Genomic DNA, 17973 nt, shown 5'->3' on the forward strand with positions numbered 1-17973 from the left:
CTACCGTTGATACGGACCCGGCGTGGGTGGAGGTGGATGAGGATGAAACGCTCGTATTGCCAGCGGAACCTATGAGCCCAGCCGCGGTTGCTGCTCGGCGCGGGACCAGGAGGTGCAGACGCGTGCGTGCGCGCGTGGTGGAGCTTCCGGCCCCAAAGCGCAAGGTGTCTTTTGAAATACCGGGTCGCGGTGCTTGAAATCTTACCGTGACTCTAAGCTGGAGCTGCCGCTCGTCTCCAAGGAACCCGAGATCGCCGCGGGGTACCCTGAAGGCAAGCAGATCGGGGCCTGGCCAAAGACTCCGCCTGCCGCTGGCGCAACGAGAGAGGAAAAGGCCGAGGCTGGTGTGCCCTAAGTGCTCTGCGTCCCCTTCCCGGCCACTGGCCAGCGGCGCTTAAAAATGGGCGGGGGGTTGTGGAGTGGGAAAATTCAGGTTAAATAGGTTTCTCTGCAGATCTTGCAGATCCAGTGCCATTAAACCTTAAGAACTTACACTTTTTTTAAAATGAAGAAATTAAGGCTTAAGGAACTAGAGAGTCGCCTGCAACAAGTGGATGGATTCGAAAAGCCCAAGCTACTTCTAGAACAGTATCCGACCAGGCCACACATTGCAGGTAGGGCGGCTGGTGACCACGCCCATGTTGCGCGGGTTTACCCTATTTACTCTTGTAATGAATTAAAAGTTATTTAGGTACCAAAAACGTCTAGGAGAAATCTGTTAAAATTACATATCACGTTAAAGAGGGCTTACTTGACGCCACAGCTAAAGACACCCAACACATACACTTTTATCATTTTACTGTTTGGTTTTTACATACCTCTTAACACTGTCAGACGTTTTTTTAAATCCGTTTCTCTCATGACACTATAAACTCGAAGGCAAAGAATTTGTTGGTCTTGTTCACACAATTTCCATTGCCTGGAAGAATTTCTGGTACTTGTTAAGAACTCAGTAAGAATTTACTAAATAAGGATTTGTTGCAATTTCTTATTGCAATGAATTGTCAACACAAGGATTCCTATGGTGTATTCTGCCCTGGAAATGAATACTAGAGTTGGCAATCGAAGGACTGAGTTTAACAAATATGGAATAGGTGCTATATAAAGATGAGGATGCATTTAAATTTTAAAGAATGATCTGAGAATGAGCAATGTTGCTTAATGCAAGAGACTGATACTGGGAAAAAATACCGGAAAAACCATTCATGTTTAATGAAAGTATTACTAAAGTCATTGAAGAGTTTTATCAAATTTAATTGTTGGCAATACCATCAAGAAGGAATCCTGTCCAGCTCCAATATAGTTCTGTTTCTAAGCTACCAATGAAAGTCAAGGAAAATACATGCATACCAGCAATGAACTCCAACAGAGCGTCATAATTCCCACAAAAACTGGCACAAAATTGTGTCTGTGTTAAGACCAGTTTTCTCAGTTTAGATAATAATGACTACTTTAATGTCTTTTGGCTTTAGGGTTTCTTAGTGGAACCCAATTACGAAATAATAGTTTCACATCCAGTGTGTAATATGTACACGGGTGTGCTAATTCTTTGAGCGAACCATCTTCAAAGTTAATAACACCTGCAGCAATAATCAAAACTGTAGTCAGCCTGAGATGTCCCTGTAATTGTGCTTTCATTAAAACCTTTGGAACCTGGGGCATCAATGATGGTCAGTAATCCTTGCTGGGTTCATATACTCACAGGGAGGTATTAGTGGTTTTACTCATGCTTTACCTTCAGTATATCCCAGACCATTGTATATTTGAAAGATCCCTTTCCGATAGCAGCTTCTGCTCTTCTCAATAGTTCTCTTATCAGGCCTCAACAGGTTATGAATTTATGTGTCTGTACATCATAAATATAATGTCTGAATATGTCCAAGGCTGTATTTTGTATGTAGGTCTTCTCCTTTCCCATTCTACCTTAACCTTATGGTACCTGTGTTCAGGTGACAAATTTGTTGCAAAATAGTTCTGCCATTTCAGTGTTAATGCTTGTTCAGTATTTGTGGTTCCCAGACTTATAGATTTCACAGATGAGTAAAATTTAAAATGATTTTGGAGACTAATGTAGGGTTGCCAATTTTATATATTAAGTTATTTAATATCAAAGAATTGATATATGTATGTGTGTAATGTTTTTGAATAGACTGAGGAAAAATAACATTTTAACCATATTTTTCTCATTTTACTTCAGAGTTTTGTCATTTTTGATGTTATCAGCAGAGAATAGTTTTGGGAAACCACCGGTATATGTTACTGTTTTTTGTGTGGCCTCTTACTACGTACCAGGTTATATGCCTTATATTTTTTAATTATGTGGAACACCATTTGGGGAAGGACTAAATAATGCAAGACAAACATTTAGAGAGTCAGTTGTACAAATTGATTTTAGTCATAAACTTGATTATTCTCTAATATGTTTTTGATCTTTTAGCATGTATGCTCTATACAATTCATAATACGTATGATGACATTGAAAATAAAGTGATTGCAGATCTAGGATGTGGTTGTGGAGTGCTTAGCATCGGAACTGCAATGTTAGGAGCAGGGTAGGTGATCCAGTATATACTATTTGGGTATGGGGCGGCTTTCATGAACATAAATAGGATCAACTGATTATGGGACTCTACAGTAAGAGATAAGGGGAGTAAGAATCTGATAATATTTTGAATGAGCAGAACATCAAAACAAACTAAAAAGTAAATGGTGAGAGCAACAGTTAAGATGCCTTTCTTTATGCAAAGCTGAGTTTTTAACCCCTGCCAGGTTGGGAAATCATGCTGTTGAAAAGTAACATTCACTCTTTGCCAGTTGAGTTTAAAAGATATATGATTTTAATTTTGTTATTGTTTTGACCTGGGCGCTATAAGTGATTACACTTTGTTTTATATTTATAGGTTATGTGTTGGATTTGACATAGATGAAGATGCATTGGAAATATTTAATAGGAATGTAGAAGAGTTTGAGTTAACAAATGTTGACATGGTTCAATGTGATGTGTGCTCATTATCTAACAGAATGTCCAAGTCATTTGATACAGTAATTATGAATCCTCCCTTTGGGACCAAAAATAATAAAGGTTAGTAACAAGAATCAGGTGTACTGGAGTATTTATAGAAAAGCAACTTTTTAAAACCATGTTCTCATTGATTGGATTGTGTTTATCACTGTTCATTAAATAAAGCAATGTCCTTCCTACCTGTATAGTTATTACAGTTTTAGTTTGAACTTGTTTAATGCATGGAAGGGAATTGAAATTTTCAATTTTTGTTTTCACAAATTTTTACTAAACGAAATATTTTTATTCATTTATACTTTGCTTTTGAAAATGATTTACCTAACCCTTATGAATGATAATGAATCCTATTAAGGATTTTATACTTTTAGAACCTCTTTTTAATGCCTTAACACACCTGAGGGTTTCAACGTGTGTCAGTAACAGTGACTCGTTGTGGCTGTTTATTTTGTGTTTATGCTGTAGGCAAGGAAGGTAAGAAGTCAGTAAGAGGAAAAGACATGCATGGTTTTAAAAGCCCTTGCTTCCAACTCCACCCCCCATTGTCATTACTACTGTTTTCTTTGAAAGTTAATTTGGAATATGCTAGAATTTTTACCTTGGCCTTATTTTTTTTTTTAATCGTTTATTGGGGTAACTTTAGTTAATACAATTATATAATTTTCAGTTTTACATTATAAGTTGACATCTGCATATTCTATTGTGTAATTATCTCCCTTAGCCTTATTTAAGACAGTATAATTCTGGTTTTATTCTGTCAACCTTATATTTAGATATTTTATGTGTACCTTGTCTTTTTGCAGAAAGAATTTGAACTGGCTATTTTGGTATTCATTTAATCTTCTGTTTTGATAATAGGTACATAATGTAAATAGGAGCTTTTTCTACTTTTAACAGGGACAGATATGGCATTTCTGAAGACTGCTTTGGAAATGGCAAGAACAGCAGTATATTCTTTACACAAATCCTCGACTAGAGAGGTAAGTTCACATCATCAGATTTTGTCATTTACTTTTAAATTCATGACAGTGTTTTAAGGATTTACTGTGAATGCGAAATACGAGGGTATCTATTTCCCCTGACCTTTTTTAACAACTTGTACTTATAAACTGAAATTTCCCTTTCGCTATAATTCAGAAATGTGGTATAATTAGGGCTACAGTCTATTTTGTTTGCCTGGGTAAGTCGTAGTTGATGGCTGTAAGTCCTAGTGTCCCTGTTTTTTAAGAACACTTAGCCTGGAGCTAAACTCATGAGTTCAGAACCCACCTCTTCCATCATTATTCTTACCAGCATATAACACATGGGGGGTATATAAGATGTATTCTAGAAAATTGGGGGCAAGGGTAGTACATTTTTTTGGTGTCAATATAAATAATGATCAAGAACACAGACAATAGAGCCAGACTGCCTAGGTTCAGATCCGAACTCTGCTGCATTCCAGCTGTTATCTTGGTCAGTGTAGTTGGGTTCAGTTTCATTACTTATCCCATGCTCATCTGTACTCTTGGATAGGGAACTAAGAGTGCCTTATACTTTGATGGTGATGAGGATTAAATGAGTTAATATTTACAAAGTACTTAGAATAGTATCAGGCACATATTAATTGCTCTGTTAGCTATTACATTAAATTAAGAAATTTTAAAGTAGCTTTGTAGGAAAAATACTTTGTATAAATAGAGAGTACTGGAATCCAGTTGGAAACAAATTCTGGATATGTGGTAATCTAATAACTTTAAAAATATAAAATTACATGACTAAAAAAATACATACTGCTAACAATGAGTAGTGGTACATGTAGGTAAGTAGCAGATTACAACATAACTTTACTGGTAAGTAAATCTCCATTCAATATATGAAAGCAAACACCAGGAATTATTGATATCTAAAAATCTTGTGTCTGAGGAGATCCCCAGACCCTCTTCAGGTTTGATGATTCTCAAGGAAGTCTCACAGGACTCTCAGCATGTAGCTCTTGATTTAACACAGCTGAAGGATACAGAACAAAATTAGCAAAGGGAAAGGTGCATAGGTTGAAATCCAGGGGAAACCAGATGCAAGCTTCCAGAGTTCTCTCTCAGTGAGGTCACACAGGATGCACTTGATTTTCCCAGCAGTGAATTTTTGTGACAGGAATGTGAAATGCTATTAGGGAAACTGAGACTTAGTGCCTAGAATTTTTATTGGGGACTGATCATGTAGGAACTTCCCATGCCTGACACATACCCAAATACCAACTTCCAGAAGCAAAACAGGTATTAGCATGAACAGTTTAAGCACAATGAGCCACTGGTATCAGGGGAATAGGGAGTGAAAACCCTCCCAAAATCTAAGTTCCCATACTTCAGCCAAGGGCCAACCTTATATGCAGGCTTTTCAAAGGATAAGCAGTCAAGCCTGATATGAACTCTTCTGCACAGCTTGTCATGACAAATATTATTAGTTCATGCAGACCAAGTAAAATATGCTAGTAAAAAATGCAATGAAGCAGCAGAGTCTAATTATTTGAATGGATTCCTATAGCCATGTTACCAAGGAACTCCCATCAGCATTGCTATGGCCAGCTTAATAAATTTTAAGCAAATTATTTCATTAAGTGCATTTCAATAGTGTGTAAGTATTTTATTAGCACAGTAAATAATTTAAGAAATTAATCAGGTGTATACATAAAGAAGGTATAATGAAGAATGAACTTCCAATATTAACAGTCCTTATTTTATTCTATATATACATCTGCTATAAACTTGATAATTTTGCTTAAGTATTCTACGTTAGTAACATTGTCACTGAAGTTTACCTCAGACCCATTAACTGTGGACCCTAGTCTTAAAAATATGTGGCCCTCTGTTCATAGGTACATTTGTATCAAGTATAATTTTTTGACAAATATTTAGGTAAAATATAAGCATATCCTGGCAGACATGCCAATAGCTCTGTGACTCTCAAAACTGTTGCCACATTTTTCTTCATCAGGCATTATAAGTTGTTCTTGGCTCATAGTTAAAGTAGATAGGCCAAGCAATGTTCAGTGTTTATCCCGAGTTTTCCTATTTTTTGACATCTCTGCCAGAATCAACATTTCATTGTATAATCTAAAAACTCTTTCTCTAACCTAGGGCTCAGATAGCAAAGGCATGTCAGTTTATTTCAAACAAATTTGTCAAAGTTCCTAAGAGCCCATTAAATTGCAATATTATTGGCATTAAAATCTGTATCCTTATACAGAAATTCTAGATCTTGAATTAAGAATATACCCCAAACTGGGATTATTTATTAAATTCAAGAAAAAACTATGCATATAAACATATTGTATTGTTTACAATGGAAATATTTAAAACTAAAATTTAGGGAAAGTAGTTTATCAATTACCTTGATGCCAATAAAGTATTATGAACACTACCAACACGAACTAAATGCCTATACTACTAAAAATTGATCTCTATGAAAGTATTCCTAGAAAATTATGCACATAACTTATTTAGGGAATTATGGGTAACTTCCATTTCTATCAATGTTGGAGTGTTATATATACATTTTTTAAAAATTCAGTTATAGCAAATTAGTAACAAATTTTATGAAGTGGTTCAAGAATTTTAGACCTATAAATAGCTACCATATAGTACTTACTACGTGCACGACAGTTCAAAGCATTTTTCATATTTTACAACAATCTGATACCATTATCCTCATTTAACATATGATGAAACTGAGGCACAGAATAAGCAATTAGTTCAGGGTTACATAGCTACTAAGTAGCAAAGCTTCAGTTCAAATGTGGGCTGTCTGGTTCCAGAGACCATGTTCTTAACTACTATACCAGGCTACTGAACTGCCCACACACAGAACTCTGTTGAATGGTTTCCAGGGTAGTTATATATATTGATGAAATAATGCTGCAGAAATCATGAGTACATTGTTCATTTTGATGCATTTCTAAAAAAAAACAGCTTTATTACTTCAATTTAGTTATGTAATTTGGCTCACATGGTAAAATGTATTGAAATGGCTTGGTTTTGATTTTCTAAACATTGTTTAGTTAAAAAACTTTAAGCATCTAAATTGTAATGAAATCTTAAAAGCTTGAAAACTTAGTATCAAATATTAGTAAAAAGCAAAACTTAAAAATTAAGAATCAGTTCACATTAACATGTTATTTATGTTCAGCATATTCAAAAGAAAGCTGCAGAATGGAAAATCAAGATAGATGTTATTGCAGGTAAGACAATTTTCTCATAAAACATCTCAACCCTAATTATCTAAGAAAGTCAACATGCATTAGTTGAGCCAGCATTTTTATATAGGTGCTGTGAAAATACTTAAAGTCATGTTTTTCAGTGTGGCATAATGGCATGATTTGTAATAGGTAGCAAATGGCGGGGTTTCAATGTTTGCCTAAGATTGTCCCAATTTACGCAGTTTACTGAAAATTTTTAATAGTACTCAAGTATTTGGTCACTCCAAGGCTCAGACAGAACCCACTATAACCACAGTTATTAAGTGCTTGGGCTTGGAGTTGGTCAGACCTGTTTGAAATCTATTTGTGGAAAATATTATGCCTGACTTAACCTTTCTATCTCAATTTTCTAATTACCCTTGGTATCAAATAAAGTTTTTTTTTTTGAGTGAGGGGATAAAATATAATCACACTATAAGTAAATCATGCTTGATACATTTTTATTAGTAAATTGAATAATCACAAACATCGAAATGGGAAAAGCATGCAACTAAAAGCTAACTATGATCCAAATAATTCTGAAAGGCCTGAAATAAAAGTACAATAAGGGGAAAATGTTTTTTACACAATAAACTGTGGACTAGCACTGTTATTAACTAGCTCTATTACTGTTCATAATAATGTGTAAAAGGTCTTCCTATTATATATTTAGTATTGTCATTCCTTACTTAATTTAAGGTATTATATGCAACATGGAGTACCTTAGAACAGTTCCAGTAGTATATCAGACCACAGCCTTGCTACTCCAAATTTGGTCCTCGGATCAGCAGCATTGACATCCCTTGGGTGGCTTGTTAGACGTGCACAATTTCAGGTTCCACCCAGACCTACTGAATTATCACCTGCACCTCAAGATTTGATTTGATTGCCCATTAAAATTTGAGACCTATGACCTAGTGTTAAAATATATGCTGTCAAATATGAAGGCTAGGTAGACTCATTGTCATCTATTATCTTCTATTGTCATCTAATGTATAACCTATATTACTCTTTAGAATTTGAAAAACGGGTTTTCAGTTGAGAGCTTGGTAGGAAAATAATTAGCTGCTTTCTACTTTTACTAAAATCCACACAAATTTTTAATAAGCAGTTATGAGATTTCCAGCTATAGATTATTAGAAAATTAAAAATTGGAAGCTATTATCATTTTTGCAGGGTACACTTTTGTCCACTTATCCTTCTACACTTTTCCCCGTAACTTCAAATTTTGGTATAAATGACCAAAATAGCAGAAACCCAACTCACTTTGCCATGGCTAATCTTAAGGAGACATCAGCTCAGTCCTTGGATACCAAGTTAAAGTGACAGGTCTAAAATGTTCAGTTTACCAGCATTTAATGCATTCTTAATTTGTGGTTTTTTTAGTTAAGGGTGGTAAATGTTTAGAAATGTAATTTTTATCATTAAGTGGCTTTTGTTTTATAGAGCTGCGATATGACCTGCCAGCATCATACAAATTTCATAAAAAGAAATCAGTAAGTCACTTAAACTTTACAATATTTCTATTGTTATCAAGTTGTCCGAGTAAATACAGATAACAAGAATAGAAGACAGATTATGGGATAGGCCTATAATCAACAGCGAATACTCTGATTTAAGATAAATTCTCAAATGCTTTGGACAGAGAAAGAAAAGTAAATTTTGGCTTTTTATATAGTATATATTTTATTAGTTTGTACTAATACATTCTCATATTACAAAGGCAATTTAGTACAAGAATCTTTCTTTCAATATTTGAATCATCTGAAATAACACAAACAGAACTATACATTTTTTTAAAAATCCTCATTTGAAATAACAAAAAGACAAGTTAAACAACAAAATTTTCCATTCTTACAGGTGGACATTGAAGTGGACCTAATTCGGTTTTCTTTTTAAAAGCCTCCAAAAACAAAAGCAGCTGAAAACCTAATTAAAACAAATAAAAAATTTGTTGGCTAAACTACTGGTCTCCAGCACCATTTTCTGTTTTCTGCTGTTTTGATGCAGGTTCTTCTTTGTCTGTCTCTTCTCTTGCTCTTTTTACTGGTCCTATATAATTACAATTTTTGTTAATATACAGTAATGTTTACAGTGAACTTAATATTGAGCAAAATTACCAATGAGTGAAAGCTCTTAGTAAGTTTTGCTTTCTAAACTTATTCTCCAAACATCCCTGTGTTCCACTTGTAAAACAGCATGACCAGGATAAATCACAATCCAAGAATGTCACTCATACAGAAGTTAAAAAACACATCACTTCTCTCCCACAAACAATTTCTCATGAAAGTATCAAAAGACTTAGAAAAACTTACCAGATGCACCATTTTCATCACGTTCATCATCACTATCAAATTTAGTTTTCTTGCCCTGAAACTGTACTTTTCCTTTAGTAGACCCAGTCTGGGCAGCTTTATTTCCCTTTCCTTTTCCTTTAAATCTACGACCTGCAAAGACATAATTGAGGAATCAGTACAGAAATGTTTATAATCTCTTGTCGATGTCTTTGAACACCAATTATGATTTTTACTCAAGCAAATGATTTAAAATAACCACACTGTCAGAGAAAAATCAGAATTACTGGACCTTTTGACTTCCATTTGTTTAGAGATTCTTGTTGATCTTCTATGATTTTTTTCAATGCTTCTTTTTCTGTATCTCCATCTAGTACTTCCCATGTCACTTCTTTGTTCCTTAATTGTAGATTGCCATTATTTGCATCTTTGGCTTTATCCAGTGCTTCCTTAGCTTTTTCTTTAAATAGAATTATTCCCTACACCAAAAACCAAATGTCACATCCTTAAGTTGTTAGTCTGACAGTTAATTCCTTCAAAGTAATTTTTCCTACCCTCAAACCTTCCTTGCCATTACCAGTTTCAATGAATTTTACTGATTATCGGGAAGGAAGTCCCTACAAAACTTGTAGTCACTAATACCAAGTTATTCACAGTAACAGAAAATGCCACATATCACACACATCGAGTAGTGACAGTAATGACAAAATGGATGAGTAAATGATCAAATAGAAACTTTTTATAAATACAATAAAAATTGCTTCCTTTCTACTAATTGTTTCCTAAAATACAACATTGCTAAAAAGCATATGAATGTTTCCAAACCTCTTTTGCTCCTCTGACAAAGTCTATCCATTTTATTTCACCATGGTTTGAGAAAAGGATGTGCAAATCTTCTCTACAGGTCTGATCATCTAAATCTCCCGAAAATTTCAGCAAGCAGCCAATCTTTTCTTCTAGAGATTTCTACAAAAATATACAATGCAATAAAATTTCTCAAAAGCAACCACAAATCAGATATAGCTTATCCCACAGTATACCTATACAAAGAAAAGGCTATTTTGAAGTAAACAGTTGATACATTTCCTTTGTCAGCCTTTGTTCCACAACAGCTTCTGATTTAACTTAAATTTTTAATTTTTCCAACAGCTAATATTAGTTATATATGTTACATAACTCTGATTATTAAATTATCTCTGGAAAAATAATTTTAGGCAATATTTGGCTATACTTTAGTGCAATGACAACTGCAGATTTGCTCACATATTTTCTATAAGAAATCCTCAGATATTTTCATAATTTTGAGTATCAGATTTCTTAGATCCCAGCAATATACACTTACCATTTCAGCATTTTCTGCTAACTTTTGTTTTTCTTCTTGCTCTCTACAAATAGAAATGTAATTAGAATGTGTCCATTTACTATATAATTTAATCCTGATAAAGTTAACCTTGATCATGACCACAAAACTATTTAATAACCAAAACCAGTCAGGTTTTCTGGTTGTCCAATGCTAGAGTACAATGCATTGTGGCCCCCAGATTATCAAGGCGGCTTACGACCTCAATGTTTCACTAGCAAAAGAAAAGCGTATTACGGCCTATTTCAGAGATCTTCATCAGCTTCGCTTCCCAGAACCACTATCTTATCCTTGTCAAAGCTTAAAGGAATTAAAATGTTACAATTAACTTGATATACTTACTGTTTAGCTCGTAATTTAGCTTCCACTTTATTTTGCTTTCTTTCTTCATTTTTTTTTGCAAAGTAATCTTCCCTAAAGGATGCAAAATATAGGGGCTAACTTCATGAGAATAAAGATTTTAAATTATTTTGAATGATTTAAGACATGGCATAGGATTGTTATATTTTCTATCAACATAATTACCAACATTTTCAAAAGATGCCAAGAAAGTTACTCCTCTTTTTAAATATCAGTTTTACTAAGAAATAATTAAGAGGCCATAAAATCCACTGTTTTAAAGTGTGCAATGTTTTTTAACAGACTGTACAGCTATCACTTATCTAATTTCAGAACATTTTCATTATTCCCCAAAAGAAACCCCATAAACAATCTCTCATTGGTTTTATCATTCATATACAGAATAAAAGGTAGTTATATAAAATGTTTCAGTTTTCTACATGTTCATTTCACAAAAGGAGAAAATTTTAGAATCCCTTAGACCCAAGAATAAACAATTATGAACATTACATGCTAAAAAATATTTTTGAGGGTTTAACACTAATAGCATGATTCACCACAGTGCATCTCTAAGTCTACCGGGTTTAGTACACAGCATTTAAAAGACTGTGTAATCATAAGTGGGGGATGATGAACTTAATCATGAAAATGATGGCTCAATTTTTAAAGATACACATTAAAGAATGTGCTTGGCCCCATTAATCCTTTGTACCATATAAAAATATGCATATATAGATAAGAAATAACAGATAAAAATTGTAGTGATTTATTCTCTAACCACACCAGAAGCCCAAATTTTCATAGCCAGCCTACCTATAAGTTTTAGACACAAAATAAGTACTAAAATTTAACCTTCTTTATTAATTGAAAACAGGAAAAAGGTACTGATAAACACTTCTTTATAGTCTCAAAGGGCTAAGTTTCCACTAAGCAAATTTCAGGCATTTCTCAAGATACCTATGGATACAAAATACACTGGCCTTATTACAGGACGCTAATTCATGCTCTTTATCCCAGTGTATCAATTCCATAAAACTGAGTGGCCAGAAGAAATATCAGCAAAAAGACTTACTTGAAAAGTATTAATAGATCTGTGTCTTTGTACTTCTGGCCAGGAGTCTCAACAAACTTCTTAGCAGATTCAATGCTATCAAACACAGCAAATATTGATCCCTTTTAAAAGGGGAAGAAAAGATTTTTTTAAGTTATGTCCCATATATTTTTCAACTAGAAAAAGTCTATAATATCATACAACCATACCTTAAATGCTTTATGTAATGTTCTTCTCATCTGAATATTTAGTACTTGACCTTTATCTTCTAACCATTCTTTTATGTCATCAAGAGTTGCATCAGTTGGGAAGCCTTTCTGTGAAGAGCAGGAAGATATATACAAACAACCTCTCAGGTAAACAATTCACCAGAAATTGATTCATTCTGTCTTGAAATGAAGTCAGGATATACGTATCTATCTCTGTTTCCTAAATGTTTAACAGCTCTGCTTAAGTGCTACTGCTCTTCTGTGCAATCAAAGCGACTTGTTTATCTGGAAATCAATTCAAAATAATCCAGTTGGGGCAGAAATAAAACAAAGTTAATCAAAAGTTAATAACTGTTGAAGTTGGATAATGTACATTATAAAGCCAATCTACTTTTGTATGTCTGAAATTTTCAATAAAAAATATTTGAAAAACTTATATGCTAAAGAAAATCACTATCAAGTTTAGCTGTTTATAAGAACAGTTGATATGCACTGGGTGCTTAAAATATGCCAAAGATTTTGTCCAATGGCACATATATGGGTTTTCTGTTTAATTCTCACAACAGTTCGAAGGTAAATATTATCTCCATTTATGAAGATATAAGACTTAGTGTTTAAGAACACTGCCCAAAAACATATATATAAGTGGTAAAGCTATGACTCCTAAGCCTTTATTCCTACCCACTCTACTACATGTTCTGTCTAAATACATATAAGATATAATTAAATGCATTAGAGGTTCACTTACAATATAAACAGATCTGTTTTTTACATCATTTTTATACTCATCAGTCACTTCAGGGAGGGGTTTGTTTGGAGATCTTCTGATTTTAGTTTTATCTTCACTTATTTCCATTAGTTCTGCCTTTGATTTGCTCAATGCTTCTATGATTACATTAAAGTCTGTTGTTAGGCGGTTTAACCTGAAGAATATATAAAAGCATTGTAAGACTTAGTTGTAGCACTTGTTAACAAAAAATCTGAAGATGATTTTTTAAAGGTTTTTACCTATTGAACTTTATCATTATTTCCAAAGGTACCCAGCCTTCATCCAGTTTGATCTGTTCCTTCAAAAATTTGTCCCGTGGCAAATTGAAGTCACCAAAATAATACTGCAAGATAATTACAATGTATTTCAGAGCACTGTATGATATTAACTCTAATTCAATTTTAATTACCATTACATCACTACGTTCTATTTTTTTGAAAATACCTATCAAAAAAATGTCATAACTTGAGAAGCAATATTCTTTTTTAAAATACAAATTACCAAAAAGATAAAATTGATTACTGAAATAATGTAATTAACATGTATGTCAACAGACTAAAAAGGCTTACAACAAATAAAAACATTGTTAAGGATTTAGTATTGAAAAACCTCATTTCAAAGCAGTGTGGAAAAGATTAAGTAAAAAAAAAAGAAACTGAATCACTCTAATTTTTAAAAGTTAAAAAAATACATGAACGTATATCTAATTCAAGCATAGAGGTACTCTTTCTCAGTATAAAAAGCAAAGAAAAAACTATACATGAAAAGGCCCAGGTGTGACTACTCAGAATGTCAAGTGGCATAAAAAATAAAAGACAAACACAGAAGTTTGTTAGTAAATCTTATAAATCAAGAGGGAAGAAATAAATAAAAACCCTAATAGAAAAACAAGTTAAGGACATTTGTAAAAATTGCTGGAAAAATATACTATATAAAAAAAAAGTTCGATCTCATTATTAATCAAAGGAATGTAAATTAATGCAATGAAACAGCATTTTTCATTTAACGAACTGGCCAAAATTCTAAAAACAAGAATACCTACTACTGGCCTGAACACAAAGAAATGGTCGTGCAGGAAGAGATATAAACTGGCAATAAGTATTAAAAGTTTTTAAAAATGTGCATAACCCTTGAGCCAGTACATCTCCCTCCAGGAATTTTATCTTAAGTCAGTAAACATGTTTATTAAGACTTATATATGAAGATATTCATAAAACTATTACAGCTAAAAATACTGGAAATATCCTACATTTAAATTGGGGAATGGGCATTTTATTGATGACAAAACTTTACTCCCCCAAAATGCATCCCATGTTTTGTAAGAGAAGGAAATCAAATTATGTTACTGTAAACAATGACCAAAAGAATATTCATGAGGCTTTTAATCTTGATTACCTCGGAAAGGGGGACTTGAAAGGTGCCAAGTTGTAGAAAGAACATTATTAAATTTTTCTATTGCTCTAAATATTAAATAGAATAATTTGTCATTTTTCACAATTATAAAGAAATTAGTACAGAAAGTTGCAACACAAGAAATTTAAAATGGCAGAGAAGTGCAACTTAATAGTTCTGAGCCACCAAAAAACACAGCAAATAATGTAATCTGAAGTTCTTCAGTAAGAATATAAAATGTATATTAATAATTTCCCATGCAGCCATTATTGAGACTGTAAAGCTTTAACTTAAATACTCAAGTTCAAAAAAATGCTAAGCATACTTTGGAAACAGATACTCTTAAAGGTTACAATAGCAGAGAAAAATTATTTGGGCAGGAAAAAAAACTAGGCATTTCAAAAATATAAAGTGCTATTTAACAGGGAAGGTACTTTACAAAAGATTTTTATGTTATCTTATTAAGTGACAGCCACTTTGCTAAATGTTTTACATATAATTAACTAACATAATCCTCACAACCACCTTATCAGGAAGGTACTTCTAGTATCCTCACTGTATAGACTAGAAAACTAAAGGGGGGGGGGGGAGTAAGTCTATAGTGTTATCTTTTGAAATGTTTGCAGTCCTTCAGTTTAATAAACTTGCTATACCAATATAAAACTGTATATGTACATCTAATTCTAAAAACTGAAGACAAGCCAAGTGTTAAATAGGTCAATATGTGAATAAGTCAATATATAAATGTTCTTTCTATATTTAAGGCTCTAAATTTCCTTTCAAACACCTTGCAGTTGAGTAGCACAAGGATCATACCTCAATTTGATGACAGATTTTGGCCTCCAGAGCAGCCATTTTTTCATCACCATTTTCAGCCATTGTGGTGGCTATCTGTAAATTTTCCCAGATTGGCATTATTACTTTTTTAACATAAAACTCAAGGCCAGAAAAACAATGTTTTAAAATTACCAATATCCCATCGTCTTCTTAAAAGTCAATAATTTTCAAAAAAAGTCCCAGGTTCAACTTCTCTACTCAATTCTCAAATTTCAACAAAATAAAACTTTGGAATAAATGATGGATAACTGACAAGTTATCAGTAAATCATCGTTCCATCTTCTATAACAATGCAAGTGGTTATCTTCATTATGCATCCCAGTCCTACTTCTTTTGGTGTAGGTCGAATTTCTTTTAAAATTTGTCACAGCTGACTTACCGATAAAACATCACAAAGATTAAGTATCAAAACTTTAAGGTGGAAAAACTCACATATTATATAGTCAGGGTTCAATCGTATACTAAGGAACATATGAAAAAGACAATTTTCGAGCCTGGGGACACTACAACAACATTAAACTGGGGCTATGCCAACTAATTCATTCAACATATTAATATTGGTTAACCTTCGGCCAGTTTCCTGAGTAGCAGCGCAGGAAAAATGAGGCTGTGCAGTTAGTTAAGTCTGCTAGGTAGGGATCAGAAAACCAAATCTCACTTCAAATTACTTGCTTCCAGTGTTGTATTAAACTAACTCATTCACATTGTACAAACGTACATAAGAACTCATTAAGGATATCGCCAATAGTTCACTCTAGTGATGAACTACCATTGGTACACTTCTTGGAAGCAAAGCTTATACACCAATTACTATGCAATAAGCTGAATGGATGCACACGAGAAGCTCTTGCAATAGGGATTTGTATGGTGCATATCCCACTACAAAGTTTGCTCAATCTTACGCATTGGGTTTGACGACCACAATTTACATTCCTAAGTTACTGACATGATCTAGAGCCCCTTATAAAGGAAGAGATGAGATAAAAGAATTCTTTAGTCCCTGCAACACTTCTTAGGCCTACCCAATTTTGGAACTTCGTTTCATCATATACTTTCTCAAAATGTACAACTAGATATGAAATATTGGCCACGCCTACCATTTCGCACAGAAGCCTTAGTGGGAGTGAAAGGAGACCTTAAAAACCCAAGAGTTACGCCAGGGGAACACTACAACCCCCGATTCTAGGGCCTCCACTCTGTCCCACATGATCCAAGGAACCCTCCTGAGTACAGCCTGCACCAACCTCCCCAGAACCGACCATAGGTAGCCCGAAATGCCCGCCTTCGGCGACACTGGGAGGCAGTAGAGGTAGGAAACTTTAAAGACGCAGTGGGGATGCCGGTAGCTGCTGTTCAAAGACCCCGCTACAGCAAACACTGGCTCGCCAGGGTCCCAGCCACGTGCGGAGAACCCCAGGCTCCTGCATTCCTCGCTGGAGCCCCTCTACGCTCCCCGCCAGCGCGCTGCCTCGGGCCTTGGCCCACGCGGCTCACGCCCGGAACGTGAAGGCGAGGAGCGGACGCGCCCAGCGTGAGGCAGCAAAGAAAAGGGAACGCGCTGTCTGCACCACGCAAAGCAGACCCAATTAGGCCCTCTTCTCATTAGCCCCAGGAAGTTGCTCACCTTTAAGGTCGTGGTCCCGCAGAGCCCGGCCACAGTATCAATAAAAGCGACAGCAACCTCGCCGCTTCCAGCGCCGCCGGCCGGCCTAACGCGCGCAAAGAAGATGGGGGCCGTCCCGGCAGCCCTTGCGGCCCAAGAGGGCAGGGCTTCGGCCGCGCAGAAGCTGGCGCCGTGTTGTGAGCATGCGCGCTGGCCGCTGTCTGTCACGGTTCGCGGAGTGGTGTTTTCTCTCCAAAGGAATTGAATTCCCATGTCTGGTATGGTGTTAGAGAATGTTAGGACAAGTCCATTACTTTTTTTTTTTTTTTTTAAATATATATCAAAGGTTCATGGAATCTTAGAGTTGAGAAAACAATAAGTGTTTAAGAGGTGAGACTCTGGAATTAGACCGCTTGCATTCAAATAAAGGGTCACCAGTTTACAGACTGTGACTTTGGGCAAGTTACTCAACTTTATCTCTCATGTACAAAATGGGGCCAACGATAGATATCACCTACTTTATTCAGGTGTTAATAGCATTAAACGTGATACAATCTGTACCTTGCTGGGACCTGTGCCTAGCCTATGGTAAGAGGAGCAGCACACGTTAAACATGATTTTAAGTGACCAAAATGCCATCTAGTGTAGAAACGTTGCCTCTGCCAGAGACATTTCCTATTAGTATACTTTTCACACAATAATTTAAGTCAATTTAAAAAATATTTTCTTGTGAGGTAATCTTATATTTCGCTCAGTTTTCTTGAAATTTTGAAAAGATACTGGTGAAATATCTTATATGATCTCAGGGCCTTTTGACAGTCCCAAAATACAGCAAACGTGTTTATGTGGAAAAACACGCAGTTATTAATTCAATCCAAACATTGTAC

At 34.8% G+C, this 17973-nt stretch overlaps 2 protein-coding genes across 5 annotated transcripts; one reads left to right on the forward strand and one right to left on the reverse strand.

Moving 5' to 3' along the window:
- The first annotated feature begins 128 nt into the window (after nt 1-128).
- METTL5 (methyltransferase like 5) lies at nt 129-9188 on the forward strand. 4 transcript variants are annotated; one of them, XM_036236861.1, is made up of 8 exons: nt 132-344; nt 512-614; nt 2438-2552; nt 2901-3082; nt 3917-3999; nt 7184-7235; nt 8679-8728; nt 9093-9188. In XM_036236861.1, exons 3-8 carry the CDS (start codon nt 2443-2445, stop codon nt 9129-9131), a joined length of 516 nt encoding a protein of 171 aa, XP_036092754.1. In that variant the 5' UTR covers nt 132-344; nt 512-614; nt 2438-2442; the 3' UTR covers nt 9132-9188. The 4 variants fall into 4 exon arrangements, with proteins under 4 accessions (XP_016020925.1, XP_036092753.1, XP_036092754.1 ...); XM_016165439.2 differs by lacking the exon at nt 9093-9188 and having other exon boundaries at nt 129-344; nt 455-614; nt 8679-8791; XM_036236860.1 differs by lacking the exon at nt 9093-9188 and having other exon boundaries at nt 130-272; nt 455-614; nt 8679-8791.
- On the reverse strand, nt 7677-17254 carry SSB (small RNA binding exonuclease protection factor La). Its single transcript, XM_016165437.2, has 12 exons — nt 17108-17254; nt 15463-15537; nt 13494-13597; nt 13234-13408; nt 12486-12593; nt 12298-12398; nt 11229-11300; nt 10869-10911; nt 10352-10492; nt 9819-10005; nt 9548-9679; nt 7677-9284 (listed from the first exon to the last, which is right to left on the reverse strand). The coding sequence occupies exons 2-12, from the start codon at nt 15523-15525 to the stop codon at nt 9196-9198; spliced, it is 1215 nt and encodes a 404-aa protein (XP_016020923.1). The 5' UTR covers nt 15526-15537; nt 17108-17254; the 3' UTR covers nt 7677-9195.
- Nucleotides 17255-17973: the final 719 nt, after the last annotated feature.

This window comes from Rousettus aegyptiacus, unplaced genomic scaffold, assembly GCF_014176215.1.
Source record: "Rousettus aegyptiacus isolate mRouAeg1 unplaced genomic scaffold, mRouAeg1.p scaffold_m13_p_2, whole genome shotgun sequence".
NCBI lineage: Eukaryota > Metazoa > Chordata > Mammalia > Chiroptera > Pteropodidae > Rousettus > Rousettus aegyptiacus.

What these genes read in the sequence shown, in the direction of transcription:
- METTL5 (XM_016165439.2), top strand. Translation starts at nt 506, where the DNA reads ATGAAGAAATTAAGGCTTAAGGAACTAGAGAGTCGCCTGCAACAAGTG. An exon ending in ACTGCAATGTTAGGAGCAGG is followed by an intron (nt 2,553 to 2,900) that starts GTAGGTGATCCA and finishes TTATATTTATAG; the next exon opens with GTTATGTGTTGGATTTGACA. An exon ending in TGGGACCAAAAATAATAAAG is followed by an intron (nt 3,083 to 3,916) that starts GTTAGTAACAAG and finishes TACTTTTAACAG; the next exon opens with GGACAGATATGGCATTTCTG.
- SSB (XM_016165437.2), bottom strand. Translation starts at nt 15,525, where the DNA reads ATGGCTGAAAATGGTGATGAAAAAATGGCTGCTCTGGAGGCCAAAATC. An exon ending in AAATCTGTCATCAAATTGAG is followed by an intron (nt 13,598 to 15,462) that starts GTATGATCCTTG and finishes ATTATCTTGCAG; the next exon opens with TATTATTTTGGTGACTTCAA. An exon ending in GATCTATTAATACTTTTCAA is followed by an intron (nt 11,301 to 12,297) that starts GTAAGTCTTTTT and finishes TGCATCCTTTAG; the next exon opens with GGAAGATTACTTTGCAAAAA.